Source organism: Toxorhynchites rutilus, chromosome 2 (genome assembly GCF_029784135.1).
Source record: "Toxorhynchites rutilus septentrionalis strain SRP chromosome 2, ASM2978413v1, whole genome shotgun sequence".
In the NCBI taxonomy this organism is placed as follows: domain Eukaryota; kingdom Metazoa; phylum Arthropoda; class Insecta; order Diptera; family Culicidae; genus Toxorhynchites; species Toxorhynchites rutilus.
In genome coordinates, this window is record NC_073745.1 from 99995021 (window position 1) to 100016138 (window position 21118).

General features: G+C 38.7%; 2 protein-coding genes across 2 annotated transcripts in view; one reads left to right on the forward strand and one right to left on the reverse strand.

The window, feature by feature from the left end:
- Positions 1–21069, reverse strand: LOC129770157 (sodium- and chloride-dependent glycine transporter 2-like). Its single transcript, XM_055772812.1, has 7 exons — positions 20878–21069; positions 20589–20814; positions 5683–6100; positions 4886–5624; positions 1026–1235; positions 791–964; positions 1–737 (listed from the first exon to the last, which is right to left on the reverse strand). Exons 1-7 carry the CDS (start codon positions 20920–20922, stop codon positions 642–644), a joined length of 1908 nt encoding a protein of 635 aa, XP_055628787.1. The 5' UTR covers positions 20923–21069; the 3' UTR covers positions 1–641.
- The window catches only part of LOC129770159 (uncharacterized), a 16802-nt gene continuing 12304 nt past the window's right edge, over positions 16621–21118 (forward strand). The window contains exon 1 of the mRNA XM_055772815.1: positions 16621–17016. The gene's annotated coding sequence lies outside the window, so the exon portion shown is untranslated. The remainder of the gene's footprint in view (positions 17017–21118) is intronic.

A 21118-nucleotide genomic window follows, 5' to 3' on the forward strand; every position in this document is an offset into this window, starting at 1 on the left:
TACAACTCCTTACATTTTTTGCCAATAAGGAAGCGAGCTTCTATAACAGTGGTATTATGAAGTTGGCATCTCGTTGGGAACAAGTCATTGAACAAAACGGCGCATATTTGACCTAAAACAGATGATTGTAACTAATTTTATGAACAAATGAAAATTCAAAAAAAATACCGCAGAACTTTTTTGACAGCCTAATATATAGTTGGAAGTCATTTTTCATTTTCCTTCTTTGTATATTTACTTGCCATGCAATTATCGAACCCTGGTATGGCGTGATGTCCATTTCCTAGAACGAATTTCTTTCCAATCATACAAAACTAAATATTTGCACTCAGCATATTTCTGTATAATCTAATCTATTGTTGACTTGCAGGGTAATTATTGGCGAACGTAATTAGCCGTTTTATATTTAGAAAGAGGTTTCAACAAAAGTACAATTCAATGGAAATTTCTCTGCATTTTGCCCTAATATTTGCATATATTTCTTATGCAAACGACCATCCTCCATCCTCTTCGTGTAAATATAATTTAGTCGCAAACAAAAAGATATTATCAGCAGATGTAAATTGAACAACACTCTCTGAATTCACAAGCGCCTCTTGTAAACATCCGCTAGATACACAATTCGTACTTCATGCGTCGACTTATATTTCAATGCCGTTGTCATCATACTCGAAGTGATACAGCGACGATTTTGCCGCCTTCCAATCCGATGTCGGTTTCAGGAGATTTTGTATCCTCTGAAATTACAATACATCAATGATTGAAACAAAGAAAAAATAGGTACACCAACCTGTGCAAAAGAATTGCGTGGTTTATCGGACCAGAATGTATAGAAAGCTATCACTATTACGGCTATCATTGGCGATAGTCCAATCAACCATCCCATGATATCCGCCCATTCTGGGTACGCGTATTTACCGTAGGATACTGGTTTGTATTGTATCCAGTTGAAGCAAAGGATGAACTAGGTGCAAAAATAAATAATCCTCAAGACCCGCAACCAAAAAAACCAGTACAACTCTTACCAGCAATGTGATCGGCGTCACAAACTTCCAGATGACAGTCCAAAAGTAAATGAAGCACTTCGATCGCTTGCCAATCATCTCCTCGATGTTGGCAATAAATCTGCCCGATCCGTAAATCCATGCCACAAGGATGCATTCGGTGATGGCAATCAACAGCACGGACCAATTGGCAGCGTACTTATCGATCAGCTGGAACCAATACATGCCACTCTGAAAATTGGAAAAATACAAATGAAACACAAATTTCTGCGTAACTCGAGAACTAATTAAGAAAATGGAACCAAATTTGGCATGTGGAGGTTTAAGGGTACAATAAATGCTTCTATGGTGATTAGATACCCCTTTCCTCCTCTCTAAGGGGGGAGCTGCCATACAAATGAAATAAAACTCTGCATAACTCAAGAACTAATCAAGCAAATGGAACCAAATTTGGCATGTGGAGGATTTAGGGGCAATGATTGTTCTATGGGGGTTTGGCACTCCTGCCCCCTCCCTAAGGAGAATCAATCAAGCAAACGGAGCCAAATTTGGCATGTAGAGGTTTTAGAAGGCACGAAATGTTTCTGTGGTGGTTCGACACTCCTCCCCCCTCTCTAAAGGAGAGGGGTGTACATAACTCGAAAACTAATCAAGCCAATACAGGTCGACCTCGATTATCCGGAGTATTTTATTTTTGATTTTCGGAAATTTTGAATAATTTTGAATAATTCATATTGAATAGCCAATATGGGTATCAAATGAAAGAGCTTGACTAGTAGGATACAGTTATTTATGAAAACTGCAAATACAAAATGGCCGCCACCACAAGATGGCGCCATATATATTTTTTCACAACCCCATCAATATGGGTATCAAATGAAAGGGCTTGACTAGTAGAACACAGTTATTTATAGAAAATGAAAATCCAAGATGGCGGTCACAACAAAATGATGGATTACAATTTTTCTCAGAACCCCATCAATATGGGTATCAAATGAAAGGGCTTGACTAGTAGAATACAGTTATTTATGAAAAATGCAAATCCAAGATGGACGCCACCACAAGATGGCGCCATATATATTTTTTCACAACCCCATCAATATGGGTATCAAATGAAAGAGCTTGAATAGTAAAACACAGTTATTTATGACAAATGCAAATCTAAGATGGCGGCCACAACAAAATAGTGGATTACATATTTTCTCAGAACCCCATCAATATGGGTATCAAATGAAAGGGCTTGAATAGTAAAACACAGTTATTTATGACAAATGCAAATCTAAGATGGCGGCCACAACAAAATAGTGGATTACATATTTTCTCAGAACCCCATCAATATGGGTATCAAATGAAAGGGCTTGAATAGTAAAACACAGTTATTTATGACAAATGCAAATCCAAGATGGCGGCCACAACAAAATAGTGGATTAGATATTTTCTCAGAATCCCATCAATATGGGTATCAAATGAAAGGGCTTGACTAGTAGAATACAGTTATTTATGAAAAATGCAAATCCAAGATGGACGCCACCACAAGATGGTGCCACATTTTTTTTTCCAACCCCTTCAATATGGGTATCAAATGAAAGGGCTTGACTAATAGAACACAGTAGATCATGAAAAATCCAAATCCAAGATGGCCGCAGTTCCCAAATAACTGATTACTTTTTAATGGTTTCATTCAGCTTGCCCTGTTTGTATGTATGTTTGAGTGTTCGTAGGATTGCCCCACATTAATTGAAATTTGACCCCGTTCCTGATCACTGATTGATCTGAAATTTGGAACATACCTTTAATTCTATTGCCATTATAAAACTGCGTATTCCATGATCTTGAAAAATTCAATTTGGCCGCCGCTAAAAAATGGCTGAATGGCTGGGATGTGAGGGTTTTTGGGTATGAGAAATGTTTCTATGATAACACCCTTCCCTCCTCTGGAATCTCATAAAAATATTATACATATTTCAACCAAACATTTTTCAGCCAAACATGACAATTAAAATTTTTCTAAAAACTCTCAATGAAAGTGGGAAAATTCGGAAAATTGAATTCCCATATGTTCTACAATTACATAGTGACAAGCGTTGTTTGATGTTTGCGCTAACGAAATTGAGCTTTGTTTGAAAGTGGAAATGGATTTTAATGTGATAAAATGCACTCCTATATCTTCTTCTATCTATATAAATAAAAATGGATTGTCGAATATGTTGATAAGAGCAAGGAAGGAATTGTCCGATTTAGGATTCTTTTTATTCTATCATATTTTCTGTATCAAACATTTATTCCATGTAACGGAGAAACATGTTATTTGCAAGTGGATGAAAAATCTTGCACGAGAATTGTGCCTGAAAAATATATATGATTGTTAATTAACGACCTGAAATTTTGTTTCAATATCTTTAAAATTACTTTGAAAACAGGCTATTGGAATCACACAAATCTGCGGAAATGGTCGCACTTGCTCGCCTAAACACCATGGTCATCTCTACCAATTTCATTTTTTTTTCTGTCACCAGACTGAACGGAGGCTTCAGCGAAAAACAAAGTATCGATGATAATTCGATACAGATTGCTTACAAATGGTACCATTGAGCCCTATTATGTAAATCGAATCGAGAAATCGATAAAATCCCTATCACTATCAAACCGAACAAAATTTCGTATTTTGTAACTCGAGATAATCTTACCAAGTCGGGTTCTTGCTCAAAAAAAAAATTCCAATTTTCGAGCTGAATACAGAATACAAACCTAGGCTGGTTAGTATCTGGATTCTGAAAGGAACCCAGTCGAAATAATGTATGGCTCAATACGACTCGGTTGGCCGTGGTATGAGATACTGTGGCATCCTAATCAGAACATTTGCACTATACTACGTAAGTTGCCATTAGTGTGTCTGAAGAGAGCGAAGCAGTGAACGTCATTCGGAAGCTCTGTTGCTGATGGAGTTTGATAACTGAGCTGCATGTGGCACGATATCACAGTTACGTTTGGAAGATTGTCTTCTTTACGTACAGACCAATCCAGAGTGACATTTGCGTAATGGCATGAAGCTAGGTCCTAGGTTTTTTTGACGTAGGACTACGTCTTTCATTTCTATACTGGGGTGTAAGTTCAAAGTTTCTAAAACGAAACCGTTACGCCGGAGAACGAGATTTTGAGCGTTAATAGCTCCTAAACAACTGAACGAAATAGTACGATAAACACTTCATTTGAAAAATAAAATGTCGACTTGTTTCAATAGCCCTAGAATTGCTTTCAAAACAGGATTGGATGCCTAAAATATTTTTTCGGTCCGTTCTTCGATCCTGTCGGTACATGTTTAGGTTACCTTAAATAATTCAGTCGTATTTTTTCCATGTTTGACATTGTTGATAATTGAAGAGTGGCAAATAAAATAGTGTTTGTACAAATTTTTATCTTCCAAAATTTTTTAAATATTCGACCTCCAGTCGAACAGTGTACGACCTCCTTCAGCACGAACAACGCCCACAAAGAGGAGAACAAAACAGTGTTGAAAATTGCATTAATTAAAGAAAAAGGAAATATCAGGAAAGGAAACCAAACCAAACAATTCGCGAAATTATAACAATTTCATCGATAGATTCCACTCAGTCGAGACTATCGACATTGCTCGGTATCTATAATAACAAAATGGAGCTAACGTGCAAAGTTCTTATCGACTCGATTTCTATAATTGAGCTTTATACCAAAAGGGCTCTGACATGAATAACAGCTTCAAGGATGATCTCTCAAGAAGCTTTTAGTCGAGAAGCGTTCTGTACTTTAGTACCGATTGGAGAAGAAATGGAATCAGCCAATTAAGTTGTAGATTAACAACATGCTATACAGAAACAAGAGGAAAAAAATCGCTAAGCACTCACCTTTGTGATGAATCCCAATCCACCTATGTATCCAACTACCGCTACACAAAACACAACTCGCATCTTGCGACGTCTCCAGGCCGGGAAAGTATCCAAAATACCCGTCACCACCGTTTCCATCAGTGCAAACTGTGAATCCAAACCGAGTGTCAGCAGCATGAAGAAAAACAAAACCGACCAAAACATTGGCATCTGCAGCTTGCCTACCATCTCCGGAAACACAACGAAAGCCAGTCCCGCACCCTGATCAATCACACTTTCCACCTCCGTCTCGAGTTCATGTGCCAGGAAGCCAAGTATCGAGAAGATAACAAATCCAGCGAAGAATGAGGTAAGAATGTTAGAGATGGCCACGATGATCGCGTCACGGTAGCAATTGTTATTGAACTTATTGTACGAGGCGAGTGTCAACAGTCCACCCCAGGCTGGACTCAGTGCGAAAAATATTTGAACTGCGGCGTCGCCCCAAATTTGAGCGCTTTTCAACTTTTCCCACTCAGGCTCAAGGTAGTACATGATGCCGTTGTAAGCACCCGGAAGTGTAAGTCCTCTGATGAACAGCATGACGAGAACCACATATGGGAAAAGAGCTGTGAAATAAACGACTTTGCCCGATGACTTGACACCTCGACAGAGGCAGAGAAACACGATCAACCAGGCTGCTAGCAGAGATAGCGCCAATGTGACGCTGATGTTACCCGTGTGTTCGATACCACTCGACAGTTGAAGGACATAGTTTCTGGAAGATATTAGAATCAGTGTGCTAATCAGAAGAAAAAAAGTTGTAGTGCAGTTACTTGAAGAATTCTTCCGCTGGAGGCTTTCTCTGCATTTTTGTGAAGTTCGTAATCAAACTTGAGTTTCTGTAGCATATCCTCATGTAGTATGTTCCGTTATTACTGACGCACTTGTTTTCTTCCTCATAGGAAAAGCAAAATTTACTGCTCCAGGAATGATCACAGCCTTTCCACGGTAATGGTTCCTCGAATGATGCAACCATATAGTAGAGGGTCCAGGCGATTATAACATTATAGTACAGCATAACCATCCCCGCTATCAATACCATTCCCAATCCCAGACCCTGGAGAAGCGGAGACAATCGTTTGAAAAGAACAGCCGGTCCCAGGCCTGCATATTGCGCTAGGGAGAGTTCCATAAACATCAGCGGCAAGCCAGCAATCACCAGCATGATGGTGAACGGGATGAGAAAAGCACCTGCGATGGGATAGAGAACAAATCCAGGTGAATTATTTTGACATCGGTCACATGCACTCAGCGGCGTAGTGAGGGTGAACAGCGCCCTCGGCAAACTATGAAAATAGCACTACAAAAAATGCCACTTTTTTCGATTTTTTCACTCACTTTGAGATTGTGATATTTTGATAAAACTGCTAACTAATACCAATGTTTACGTTGAGCAATTTTTTCGTATCTAGAAAGCTAGAAATATCATTAGGGGCTGTCCACATACCACGTGGACAGAAAAAGCATGATTTTAGACACCCCTCTCTCTTTCCGTGGACAAGCGTGGACATTTCACATACCCCTCCCTGTGTTGTCCACGTGAACATTCCTACAGTTTTTGGAAAAAAAATCAACAAAATTCTATTTTTTCGCTTAAATTTTATTTCAACTTTGTTTCTTCTTTCTATTCCATGTTTTATTCATATTATCCATATTATATATAGATTCACTGGTCCTTGGACCAGTTAAAAAGCAGAATCTCGTAAACAATCGACGCCATATTCAAATGGATGATTTGCTGTGAGGGGCATTCGAATGTAATTTGAAATGTTATGAAAATTGACATTATTTTCGCATGACAAAATCATTGATTAAATTACAGAAAAATGATTTCCTCAAATTATATTTCATACCTGTTGTCGCACTAAGTGCGAAACTGCCATTGGAATCTTGTTTATCTAATTCCATGATCAACGCGAATCAAACAATTTATTGAAGTTCCCCTCGATTTTATTTGACGTTTGACATGCCGGACCAGTTAAAACGCGAATGCCGATAACTGGTTTTCCCTTTTCGCATAGTTAGTGAATGTTTACTCTATTAGTCTCAGGTCTAGAAAAGAACGCTTTAGGTAGACCCGATGTCATCCAATTTCTTCACAATATTTACTGCCAGCCTTGTTAACATATTAAGGTCCGTTTTGAGACAAACTTGAACGCTTCATTTGTTCAGATTCCACGAATGAGATCGTTTCCTTCGATGTGGATGAGACGAAGGCGAGCCATCGGTAGGCCTTGTTAGATTCTTGGCAAACCAAGGATTTAACCTTCAAGTGTAGAAAACACGGGTTATTTTGTGATCCATCCGTAACAGACGGAACGCGAAACACGAGAAAACTCGTGAGCAGTCCGCAATGTATTAATGTGATGGTGTTAACATAATTTATAATCACTTGTTTTGTAATGACCAAACTTACAAAACAGCCATGTAATCTGATCTAGTTAAATCCCATCGGGTTGTACGAATGATGCAACCTTGGATTGCAGAATGCAAAAGATGATCTCGTTCGGATTGCGATATGTTAAATCCGATCGGGATCCAGAATATGGGTTAATAGGTAGTCCATACATTGAAGTGCTTTTCTTACCCATGCTTCATCAGGTACTCATGAACGGTGGTTTTAGTGAACTGTAGCAAATCTACTAATACATGTGTCGTGTACCGAGGATTAATCTTGATAAGTGTCTCGATTTGATTGTCATCAGTAGCAACATGAACTTTTCAAACCTAATAGAATTATATTATAAAAAGACGGGTGGGTAATGTCGGGGACATAACCGGAGTGACGTAGGACTATACAAAGGGGACAGCTTTTGTTAAATATATATTTAAATATATTGTTTTATTTTCTTCTCCTACGTGAATACCTACCTATCTACCTGAAAAATGGATTAGTTTACTGTTTACTCTTTATGAATATGTTGATGGTTCTGAAAAGAACCTTCGGTGTTGTGTTTTTGTTATCACTCGATATTCCCATCTTGTTCGGTTAAACCTTCCTGTTTTGCTATTGCGTTTGCCACTCGCCACAGCTTTCACAGTTGTAAAATTTCTTCCCATCCAGCTTGTGACATGTTGTTCAGTAAATTACATTTAATGCGACGTGCCGGAGAAACACTTTGCCACTCACTGAAACTAATTGTTGCCTTGATGAGCGCCGAACCGAAGCTGCTCTGTTCTTGATGCGGGTTTTCTGATTGTCGTGAGCAACTTTGCAAGCCAACTCGAGCACTCCGACGGCCGAAACTCTATAATCGCTGTTAGGTATACTGGTGCTCCGGCACCAATCCGTTCGGCCTAGTTACCCTTGCGGAGCAATCAGTGAATGCGACCAACAGGGAACTGGAGACCTGCACGGTTCGAGTGAGACTTTAACTTTCCCTTAACTTGTCCTCCTTTGTTACGTCCACGATGCCGTACAACCACACGGGTTTACGGTTTGAAAGAAAATAAGATATTTTTTGGGGGTCCGCGTGTTTTATACTCTAGCGGTACACACTCACAGGATAGAGACAAATCGGCAGACTCAGCCAGAGGAGCGAGTCCAACGAGACGAACGAATGAGCGTTAAAAGGGAGCGATGGCAAAAAATACATTCATTACGATTTGTTCGCTCGTTGGAGTCACATGCAGGCTAAAAAGGGTCCTTTTCAGGATCGCAAAATTATCTTCAATCTAAAGAGTTTATTGTTTTGTTATCACTCGATATCCCCATCTTGTTCGGCTAAATCTTCCTGTTTAGCGATTTGTTGCCACTCGCCACAGCTTTCACAGTTGGAAAATTTCTTCCCATCCAGCTTTGTGACATGTTGTACAGTAAATTACATTCAATGCGACGAGCCGAAGCGCCACTCAGTGTCGCATTGGAGGCGATTTTAACCTGTAATTGAACATTTGCGATGACAGTGGTACAGTGTCGACTTTCAATGTGGGGTCATAATTTGGATCTCTATGTTTACAAAAATCTCCAACTAAATAAGTCGCATTACATGTCCGTCCATTTAGCTAAATGTCGAACTAATTGTAAATTACTGTACTTTCAATCTGGAAACAATTTAAGAATTGGTGAAAATTGAATAATCAGGGAAGTCCCCAACTATCAATAAGCTCAGAACAACTGCCAAATTCACATACTCATCAGATCCTGGCTAACAAATTATGAAAAAATCAATTTGTGTTTTATTATTATTTTGGATAATGTTTTAGAAAGCATTGAACTGTATTTCCTAAACTCTTTTTTGGAAGGTTTAATGGCCCTGAAAAGCGCCTTGTTTTATGGAATGGTTCCAATTTAGAAAACTTAGTACTCGTGGTTTTGAAAAAAAACATTTCGAACGCCCTCGATGCCGCCTTGTTCTGGATTTGCCACCAAAGCAGTTTGTATAAAGAACAAACTTTTTTCTTCTGCTACCTGATGCCGTTTTGCGATTGCGTTTGCCACTCGCCACTCGCTGCAACTGCCTGTTGTCTTGATGTCCACCGAACCGAATGTGTTCTGTTCCGAATGCGGGTTTTCTTATCGTCGCGAGCAGCTTTGCCAGCTAACTCGATCACTTCGGCGGCCGAAACTATATAACGCCGGCTAGGTGGACTGGTGCACTGGTACTAACGCGCTCGGCCTAGCTACCCTTGCGGGGAACTCCAGATCAACACGGTTCGAGCGAGATTTTGCCTCTCCCTTCACTTTTCCTCCTTTACCATGTCCAGACATGGCTGCTTGGGTCGGTTTGTTGATGTGTTGTGATGCGAACCGATGTGGTGTACGGTTTGAATGAGAATGATCGTTACGGCAGCGGAGCGGGGATTTTTAAGCTGACTGGCTGGCTCGAGAATTACGCATGTGTGAGACTGCGACCAATGTTTCGTTCATTTTTTTCTTTTTCCTTTCCAATCGTGCTTCATTCTATTTCGCTGCTGCTCTGGTTGCCCGTTTTGGTCGGTACGATTTGAGGAGCACAAAATGGACCAATCAAAAATGGGCACATAGTGCATTTTGACAATGCTTGATATTTCACAATTATTCAATTATTTATCTCAAGAAAAATTAAATGTTATTCGTTATGATAGATGCGTAGATATATTTCCTATCAATTGATGCAAAAACCTTTGCGATATATTGAGAAATGCTCGAGTTATAAGCGTTCCAAATCTTGCATTTTTTCCTAGTTGTTCAGTGCCTAGATTTCCATTTCACCCCCTATATCTTCCGGTTAGACGTAGTCCTACGTCAAAATTACTAGATATCAATAAAAACAAACAGTCTGGTAGATAAATTTGACGAAAAATGGGTGGGTTATATCTATGATATAACCGCAAGGTTGACGTGGGACTACCTTAGCTTATCAATCATTCGTTTGTATTGATTAAATTTTTGATGGAATGAAACAATTCCCGAATTCCATTGAATTCTATATATCTGATTTGTAAATAAAAAGATTGTGAAATGTCATGTAAGGTCAATTCATGCATTGTGATAGTAAATTTAATGACAGTCCTTTTACGGTTGGTATGATGCCTAGAACAAAATTTGTGAACGGGAGAATTTTCAAACGATTATTTTATTTTACATTTGCTTCTAAAGTTTGCATCTCTCAAGTGTACGTACTTATCGAACCGCGAATTCGCTTGATTATATGAACTTCAGGCACTCAGTTCCGATTTTGACATGTATGTCGAACGCATATTGTTTAATGAATAGGCGTTATCGCAGCAAATGGTTAACAACATTTTGCCTAATCATCAAATGGTATGCGTAGAAATTCAATGAGCGGAAGATATGAAGGTATATCCTTCAATACAATAATGAATAACCGAGCTAAAGCGTTATGTTCGTATCCGCTTTTATAATCCGTGCTAGGAAAACACTTTGCGGAGTGCAAAAAAAATGCGGGTGCAGAGATACCCCCGACTTGCATGAATCAAAAACTTCAACTTCTACTTTTTATACTATAAAGGATTTAAACTTGAACGTTCATTCGTCTCTAGTGTCTGCACGATTTTCCCAGATTCCTAAGTTTAGGAGACCGTGTTAAAGAAACATATTCTAATTTGCACAAAGGCAAGCGAGTACAAAAGTACTCGAAGCTTGCATTTATTTGCAGAGCCGATTTTCCCAGACATTTTGGTTTTAAAGTCTGTGTTAAGCAAACACATTTCAGTCGGAACAAAAATGCCACTGACTTGCATGAATTTACAATGTCAATTTCCTCAGACACCTTGGTTCTGAAGTCTGTGTTGGGGAAACACATTTCAGTCGGAACAAAAATTCACCCGACTTTCATGTATTTGCAATGTTGATTTCTCCACGCTACATGGATTTGAACTCTGTGTTAGGGAAACACATTTCAGTCGGACCAAAAATGCCCCCGACTTACATGTATTTGGAATGCCAATTTCCCCACGCTCCTTGGATTTAAAGTCTGTGTTAGGGAAACACATTTCAGTCGGAACAAAAATACCCCCGACATTCATGTATTTGCAATGCTGATTTACCCAAGGCTGCTTGGGTTTGATGGCTGTGTTAGGGAAATCGTAGATCGGGCCAATCAAAATGAGGCAATTATGCCGTTTAGATAACGCTTAACATTTTACAGTTATTCAATTGTTTATCTGATGAAAAATAACATTTTATTAATTGCGATAGAAGCGTAGAAATATTCCCTATCAATTGATGCAAACATCTTTCCGATCCAGTAAGAAATGTTCGAGTTATAAGCATTCGGAATCTTTCATTTTTTTCCTGCATGTTCTGTGTTTAGGTTTTCATTTTACCCCCCATATACTCCGGTTAGACGTAGTCCCACGTCAAAAACATCATTGCAAGAAATAGATCTCTAGAGATACGGTCCGTGCACCTACGCAGGGATGTAGCGTGACCGGGTGACACCCGAGACGGATGTCTTGGTTGTCATCCCTCCAATCAACCCTTGTTATCAAGTTTTTTGTGTTTTTTTTAACACTGTAGGCAGCGTATCTTAGAAGATTTCATTATGATTTTTACTAGTCCAATGATTGCTATCGTCCACGTGATTTCAGGGGCATTCAAATGCCTATGGAATATTGGTATCTCTAACAGAATCTCACTTTCTGAAACTTCGTCGTATTAATTTTCCAGTTGCAGAATCGACGTTTTTAGTTTACTGTCAGATGTTAATAACATGCACCGAGCTTGAATTGCTTCAAAAATTTCGGCTACTTCTTTGGACGATTTTGACCGCTCTTGTATTTCCGGTGAAAACGACGAAGTTCTCCAGTATTCACGCCTTATTTTTTTAGTAATTTTTAGTCTAGTTCTTCGGCCTAGCTTGTTTATCTGATGACGAATTTTCCTTTCAGCAGCAAATCCGTAATCGTTGAATGGTCTTTTCGGCTTAATCGTGAATTAAAGGCGATGGAATTGTATGCCGTAAAAACGTGATTGTGGTGCTCGAAGATTACAATCGTCACAAAACCTCAGAGCTCCATAGAGAGATCGTGGGTTCTCGTCGAGTGGATCTTGAAGAAGACGCAAAAAACGACAGTTGATGAAGGAGGTCGTTACCCAAATCAGCAGTCCAATTTCCCATCTAAACAAAAATTGTTTTACATAGACCATACCATTTTCAATCTTGACGTCTGGGACAATTCCAAATATCCGATAATTACGCGATGCAACCAGGAGAACTGTCGAACATAATCCCATATTGTTTTGATGAACTATTATACAAAACTATTTCCTACTTTACATGACCCATCAGGATTTCAATGAACTCGTTTTGCATCTCTACATAGAGATAAGATACTTGCGATATTTGATATTTTGTAGTTTGTTTTCCATTTTTACAAACATCGGATATGTTCTTTAAATCTACACTACGCCACTGCAAATATGGAAGATTTTTTTTTGTTTTTTTCAATTTTCGGAAAACCTCTAGAGATTTCGAAAAATAGAAACGTAGCAGTTTTGTCATCAAGAGCGGAAACTGAATCGAAAGCCGCACTTAAGTCGTGATTTTCAATACTACAAAGATTCCAACATTTTTTGTGTCTTTGGGAGTCTTTGTCCTGACGGAGTCCATGGGCCTCTATTACCGATTGAAATAAATTATTCGATCCAAGTTCTTGTGCGTTTCTTTCAGAATATACATTTCAAGGAAGAAGTTCAGTTTTATGAAAAAAATGGATGTTGGAACAGCCAGCACTCTCAGGCACTTTGTATTTTTATTAATGAATACAGAATTCTCAGGGTGGGCGTTTAGTTTTAAAAATCTTGTAAATACAGAACAGATCTCATCCAATTTTGACTATAAACATGAATGTTTTACATAAAAAATATTTACCGATTCCACGTGGACATTATCTGAACCCCCTTCCCCCTGGCCGTGGACAAGCGTGGACATTTCCCTAACCCCTACTACCCCCCACACTGAGAGAAATAATTAGTAAATATAACGAATTTTTTGGTAAATACTACCAATCTATAGTCATTTTCGACCGTACTAATAAACACATATGTCAAGCAGAACCATGATTCGGAAGCCCAATATCGGCTACATTTTCTCGCCGAAAATGCACGTATCAGAATTATATCCTTATTATACCTCCGTATTGCCTTATGGGAACAATGAAAATGGTTAATACGCGCTTTTCTCACCAGTTTTCAGATATGACAATATCCAAGCTTACTAATGTTATCGAGTAAAATATACTAATCTCTGGTAGGGATGCGGGTTTGTTGACAATATGTACAAAAAATTTGTACATTCTACTAATTTTGCATTACCAAATGTATTTAGTAGTTTTCGACCGAGGATTTTTCTAAGGGCATAAAGTTGTCCACGTGGTATGTGGACAGCTCCTTATCAGCTTATAATCTAGTCAAATCTTTGCATTGCGTGCTTTAACTGAAGTAAAATGATCCAAAAAATAACAGAAAATGGCATAACTCTTAAATTCTGGTAAGCATTTGTATAAAATATATGGTACATCAATATAAGATTAATACGAGACAGCGAAACAAGAGACCAATAAGCTTTCCGCATACTTTGCCACATACACGGCCCAGCCCGAGATAGATATAGCTCTCCTCTATGCCTCCCTTTTACTCTTAGAAAACACTTTTCAACTTCAATTTATGATCAGGTGCAATATTATCACGCATTTACTCAACAGCATAATAAGCTATGTGGATAGCGTGGTCGTGTAAAACAGCTTTGCATTCCTGCCGGCCTTGGTTCAACCCCCGTTGACGTCGTTTGGGCGTTTTTGGGTGCAATCCCAAAAAATATGATAAAAAGAAAAAAGAAAGATATCTGCTGCCATACATACAAACATATTAAAGCGTAGGGGAACAGATGATTTTATTTGCCCATTTGACGCTTCAAAACGCGAAAAGGCATGGTTTCTGCCGAAAATGAAATGCTTTCTGGCAACGCTAGTTTGGGTGTAGGATAAACATACCACATACCACATTCACTATTCAAACATCAAAGGCATTTTATTTTGTTTTTCAGCGTGGAACTTGATAGCCTAGAAAAAATAGAATTTTCCAGGGCATTCATCTTGTACCGTCATGGCATTATTTAATTAAATAAATTAATTGGAAATTGTTATTAGAAATACAACAACTGATATTCATCCAGAACACAGCGGACCGCTGTAAAATAACTATAAATATTGCCAAAACTAACTAAATTTTCGCTTCAGTTGATAGTCAGGGAAGAATACGAACCAACTTTATGATTTCACCATACTTCTCTTTCTGCTTACATATCTGCAAAAAACAGCGCGAATTGTGAAGCAAAAGCAATCAACATATGCTGAAAAACCTTCAGAGAGTCAAGCTAGTCGAATATATATTTTTTTGTGTCATTAACTTTATAATTACTGCAATAATCAAAATTCTAATTGGCGAAATTGAACTTTGTTTCCAGATTGGTGAAGCAATTTCCTGATATTCCCCGATTTTCCCTGACATCCCTGATTGATTTTCCCTGATTTTCAAGGTTTTTCCAGGTTGTCGACACCCTGTTATAATGCATCTTTAAATAATAAAGTGTATTTCAGTTGGAATTTCGTCGCTTATTTCCAGCTGTATGGCACCCGCCGCCATGTTTTTGGTGCCAACATCTCAAACGTCAAAAGTATTTGTTTTCTTCAAAACAGTGATCCGCGTTGACGGCATTGAGCTTCGTTTACTAGTTTATCTTCTTCTTCAATGGCACTAACGTTCCTAGAGGAACTTCGCCGTCTCAACGTAGTATTACTTGCGTCATTTTTATTAGTACTTAGTTGAGATTTCTATGCCAAATAACACGCCTTGAATGCATTCTGAGTGGCAAGCTCTAGAATACGCGTGATCACAGTGCAAGTCGGAGGAAATTTCTTTGACGAAAAATTCCCCCGACCAGAACGGGAATTGAACCCGAACCCCCGGCATGTTAGTTATGACGCTAACCACTCGGCCACGGGAGCACGACTAGTTTATGGGAGCGTCAAAAAATAGCTGATTCTCAGTCGGAGTGAACGTTTTCAAAGTTAAAATTATGAATAAAAATTTGCTTTTCCATATCAAATTAGTATTCTGTTTAAATTAAAAACATTTTTGTTTACAGGTGGGGAATAGAGGCGAATGAACTGCAAAGTTTAAAGCCTCTTAAAAACAAAGAAAGAAAGAAAGAAGGTGGGGAAAAAGTCTCAAACAAAAATTGTTTATGAAGACAACTTTATATTATAAATAAAAAAAATCACCAACAATGTTGGAATTGTATGGCCATATGGTTGAATGAAAATCAGAAATACGTGTTTCTGGTAATTAAATAACATAATATGAAAATTTTCATTCAAATTATAAAATTTGAAAACCGGCTCCGTGTCTTCTAATCTGGAAGAGATTACACTAACGAGTTTGGGACCCAAATTATGGCCCTAATTTGAAGTCGCCACCAGACGTCGACACCATCGCGAATTACCAATTTACCACCATCTGACATATCGTGATGTCGCTATCTCACTCTACCTACCGTCACCGCCTATCTAACTATCCCTCTGCTGTAAAAGTTCATCATCGACATCACGATATGTCAGATGGTGGTAAATTGGTAATTCGCGATAACGTCGACGTCTGGTGGCGACTTCAAGTTTGAGTCATAATTTGGGTCCCAAAATCGTTAGTGTAATCTCTACCAGATTAGAAGACACGAAGCCGGTTTTCAAATTTTAAAATTTGAATGAAAATTTTCACATTATGTTATTTAATTATTAGAAACACGTATTTCTGACTTTTATTCATCCATATGGTCATACAATTCCAACATTGTTGCTGATTTTTTTCTCTATAATATAAAGTTGTCTTCATAACCAATTTTCGTATGAGACTTTTTCCCCACCTGCAAACAAAAATGTTTTTAATTTAAACAGAATACTAATTTGATAGGGGAAAGCTAATTTTCATTCATAATTTTAATTTTGAAAATGTTCACTCCGACTGAAAATCAGCTGTTCTTTGACGCTCCCCTAAACTAGTAAACGAAGCTCACTGCCGTCAACGCGGATCGCTGTTTTGAAGAAAACAAATACTTTTGACGTGTGAGATGTTGGCATCAAAAACATGGCGGGTGCCATACGGCTGGTTTATTTCTATTCACTGCAGCACCCCTAGTAGTCACATAGAGAAACTATTGACAGCGTTTTGATCCGGATGGTTTGTTTATTCAGTGGTGAAAATTTCATCAAGATTGAACGACTCATTCAAAAGTTATCGACGATGAAACGCGAAAAGCGGGAAAACATTCTGCACACTCACATTGATAACCCATGAAATTTTGAAAATCGGCTGTAAATACTCAAACGTTATCGGGAGACCCTTACGTTCGGCGAATTTGTATGCGAGAAGACTTGCGGTCGTATCATGCCAGCAAACACCCCAATAGGATGTTGAAACAAAACCTAGTTGCTAGAACCCGTACAAGGAAGCTGTACGAGCAAGTGTTGATCAAGTACAAAGGATATATATTTATGGACGATGAAACATACTTTAAAACGGATTTCGGACAAATAGCTTTACCTTGCCAAGCGTAAAGGAGGTGTTGCGAGTGACTTCAAATTTGTTTACGCAGATAAATTTGCCCGTAAGTTGATGATTTGGCAAGGGATCTGTAGCTTTGGAGAGAAGACAAAGGTTTTCATCTTTGGGGCAACAATGAATGGAAAAGTTTTACAAGGAAGAGTGTCTTCAGAACAGGATTTTATCATTCATTCGGTCACACAAAAGTCCGGTGAAGTTCTGGTCTGACTTGGTGAGCTGCCATTACAGCCAAGATGTCGTCAAGTGGTCTAAGGTGAACAAGATCGATTTCATTGAAAAAACTTTTAAGTGTACCGGTAAGTTTCTTCCGTTTTACAACAGATGGCGTAACTTGATTATTATTCCAGCGAATCAAATTCCCAGACATTCGCTGGAAAGCTACTGTCATTGATCGTCTTTTTCAGTATATTTCAAAAAGTTGAAGCGTAAACAACATAGTTTTTTGCCATTTCGAATATGTTGAATTTCGTACCAACGAGAGTGTTTTTGTGGGGAGTGTTACTTCATTACTTCAATATGAAGAAAAAAGCTGCGGAAAGTCAACGCATTTTGGTGGAAATTTATAGTGACCATGCTCCAACTGAGCGAACGTGTCAGACGGGGTTTACACGGTTTCAACCTCTACAGCCCGAGCCCGTCTTTAGACGAGCTTCACGGATTCTCTTTTCAAATTATTCAGACATTATTTTCAATATTCACCCACACATGTCTTTAGAATTATTTAATCTATCACACATACACATCGGTTTTATGCTGGCAGTTTTCTGCTAGGAGTATTTTATGTTGAAAGTCGGAAATTCGAGATAAAAGTGGAATAGGTTTTTTCAGATGCATAAAAAACTTAGAGGGTTAAAAGTGATAATTTTGACTTGGAAGACGAAGAACATCCTGGACCGCCAAAAAAGTTTGAAGATGAAGAATTTACTCGATCAATATCCGTCACAAACGCAACAAGAACTTGCAGATACACTTGGAGTAGCTCAGAAAAGCACATCCGATCGTTTAAAAGCAATGGGAATGATCGGAAAGTTAGGGCATTGGGTGCCGTATGAATTGACGCCACGAGACGTCGAACGCCGTTTTTTCACGTGCCAACAACTGCTTCAACGGCATAAAAGAAAGGGTTTTTTTTGCATCGAATCGTTACTGGCGAAGAAAAGTGGGTCCATTACGACAATCTTAAACGTCGAGCAACGTATGGATACCTCGGCCATGCATCAGCATCGACGGCCGCGCGGAATATTCACGGCCAGAAGGTTATGCTGTCTATTTGGTGGGACCAGCTGGGTGTGGTGTACTATGAGCTGCTAAAACCGAATGAAACCATTACGAGGGACCTCTACCGACGAAAATTGATGCATTTGAGCCGTGCACTGAAGGAAAAACGGCTACAATACGAGCAAAGACACGATAAAGCTATTTGGCAGTACGACAATGTTCGGCTACATGTCGCGAAGCCGGACAAAACATACTTGGAAACGCTGAAATGGGAGGTAACACCCCACCCGCCGTTATTTCCGCAAAGGGATCCGTGAATTGCCAGAAAGATGGGAAAAAGTTGTGACTAACGATGGGCAATACTTTGAGTATTAAATTTGTAACCATTTTTGCGGAATAAAGCATCAGTTTTTGAAAAAAAAACGAAGAAACTTACCGGTACTCCTATTATCAATCCAACAAATTGTCCGGATTTTCGCCCCATTGAGAGATATTGGGCAATTATCAAAGGCAATCTGAAGCAATATGGCAGAACCATAAAAAACCAACTAAAATGGAAAAGTGGTGGAACAAGATAGCAAATACGGTTACCAGCAGTACTGTACAGAAAAATGGGTGGAAAAATTCGAATTCGAAAAGTTCGAAAATTTGTCCGAACAGCTGACGATTAATTTTCATGTTTTTTTTTTCCATTAAAGTTCATTGAAAACCCTAGAAAATGACTTCCTTCCCTTTTTGTACGTCATTTCTATACTGAGAAATGTCTTACTTTATGCGACCAAATTCTAACTGAAACAGATTTTAGCTGTAAAACATTGAACAGCAGACATGCGTAGCGAAAAAACAAAAGGATATAAATGTAGTGTGATGTTGGGTGTTTTAATTTTGCGAAAATCAAAGAGAGGTTATTGGTTTCATGTACGTACAGAAGCAACTTCTCATAATCAGTGTTGCCACATTTAAATCTGTACCACAGGAGTCAAAAATCTTTCTCATCTGTACTTTTTTTTTTCCAAAAATCTGTACCATCGAAAATATATTCTTTGTAGAGAAAAAAATAATTTATTAGCATTGAAAAATACTCATTTATTTACTACAAATACTACATTTACATTTGCAAGTCATTCGAGTGTTTGATTATACTTATACATAGTTCTTTTTTGAATCGATATTGCATGCTATCATTTTTTTAAATTTTCGAGCTGCCACCACGATGTTTGACCAAATCTTTTGATCTCAAAATAGCGTTCATCGTATCGTTGCTGAGCCGATTTCAAAGCTAATTTTTGTTCTGATTATATTCAGAAAAAAATCGTTCGACAGTTGCGGAGAAGTGAGGCATAGTGAGAACGTTACAAACAAGGCATCGAAGCGCCGAGAATGCGAGCGAACCGTCAATTATTTTTAGGCATCCAATTTTTGTCCACCAACCCTGCACATGTTCGTTTTCTGAAATTGTGATTTCCTTACGGAGTAATTTTATCCTTAGGCTACAGAATTAATTCTCCACATCATATACATTCCCATTGTAGAATCCTGGAAACGCTTCTAGCACAACGTTAATGCTAGTCAAACTGGAAAAGTTTCTGGAATTTAGCATTGCCGTAGACTTGAGCGTCGAATCATCAAAATCGAATTTTTTTTCTCATTTGTTTGGTCACCTCCACGAAAAAACTGCGACAAATATCCTTTGAAATGATCTGCCTTTCGCTGTCCATTGTTCTGATAATTTCGTCTACTACTATTCCAACCTACAATTCTTGTCACTTTTTAAATGATCTATATTTGATTGCATTCGACATTGAAACAACGTAAGATTCCTCGCAGATATTAGTGAGAATGATCGAATAAAAATCTCAGCTCTTCATGTAGCATCGTGAATTCAGGTTTTTCAGCCTGAAACAAACGATTCAATCTGTTGATCTGGGGCAAAAAATACATCGCACCGTCAGACGCGAATCCTTTCAGACGATCCTTGTAAGGAATTTCGTCCTTTTGAAACTGATCAATCATTGCATTGTAAATGCTTTCATGTTCAGCAGCACCAAGCGATACTGCGGCGTAAAAATCGTCATGTATCACAATGTTGCTTTGTATAAATGTAAGAAATTTCACAAATGGAAATGGAAAATGGAAAAACTTTTTGACGAAAATCTGTACTCTGTACCGTACAGAATCTGTACCAAAAATAACAAAAAATTCTGTATCATTCCAGATACATCTGTACGTGTGGCAACACTGCTCACAATGGCTGTTTTTTTACTCAAATGAAAGATGAAATGTAATACGGGGGAAAAATTGCTACTCAAAATTCTTGGATTTGCACTTACTTCCTTTTAGAGGCGAATGAACGAAAGTTTAAAGCCTCTATAATTCAACATCATCATCATCACTTACCTCCGCCGTTATTATAGCACAAATATGGAAACCGCCACACATTTCCCAATCCAACTGAGTATCCCAACAGAGACAGCAGAAAATCGAATCGTCCCGTCCAGGAACCCCGCTTCGTTAGCACTTCATCTTCGTCTTCCTCCACGGTGCAAGCATCCCGTCGCTGCTGCGTTGCGCTACTGTCCAACCAAGCGCCGGTCAGTGCACTTACACGCCGTAATTTTTGATTCTGCGACAAAAGACGATGATCCAAAGTCAAACGGTCCTCATTTGATTTGGCATTCCGACTTACCTTCAATCTATTCTCCATTCGCGATGTGCTTCTCACGTCATTCATTCAGTACTGATTGATCGAACGGAGGGGATTTATGTTGTGGCAAAATAGATGCACTTTGAGCTGGAAGTGGCAAGCACATGTTAAACATTTCACATGTGCGCATGATTTTCGCTACTTGCGCGCTCTGCTCTGCTTTGCGCATCGTCGATGGACAATTTATCGATCAGATGGTAATTCCGATCGCGGAATCTTTTTA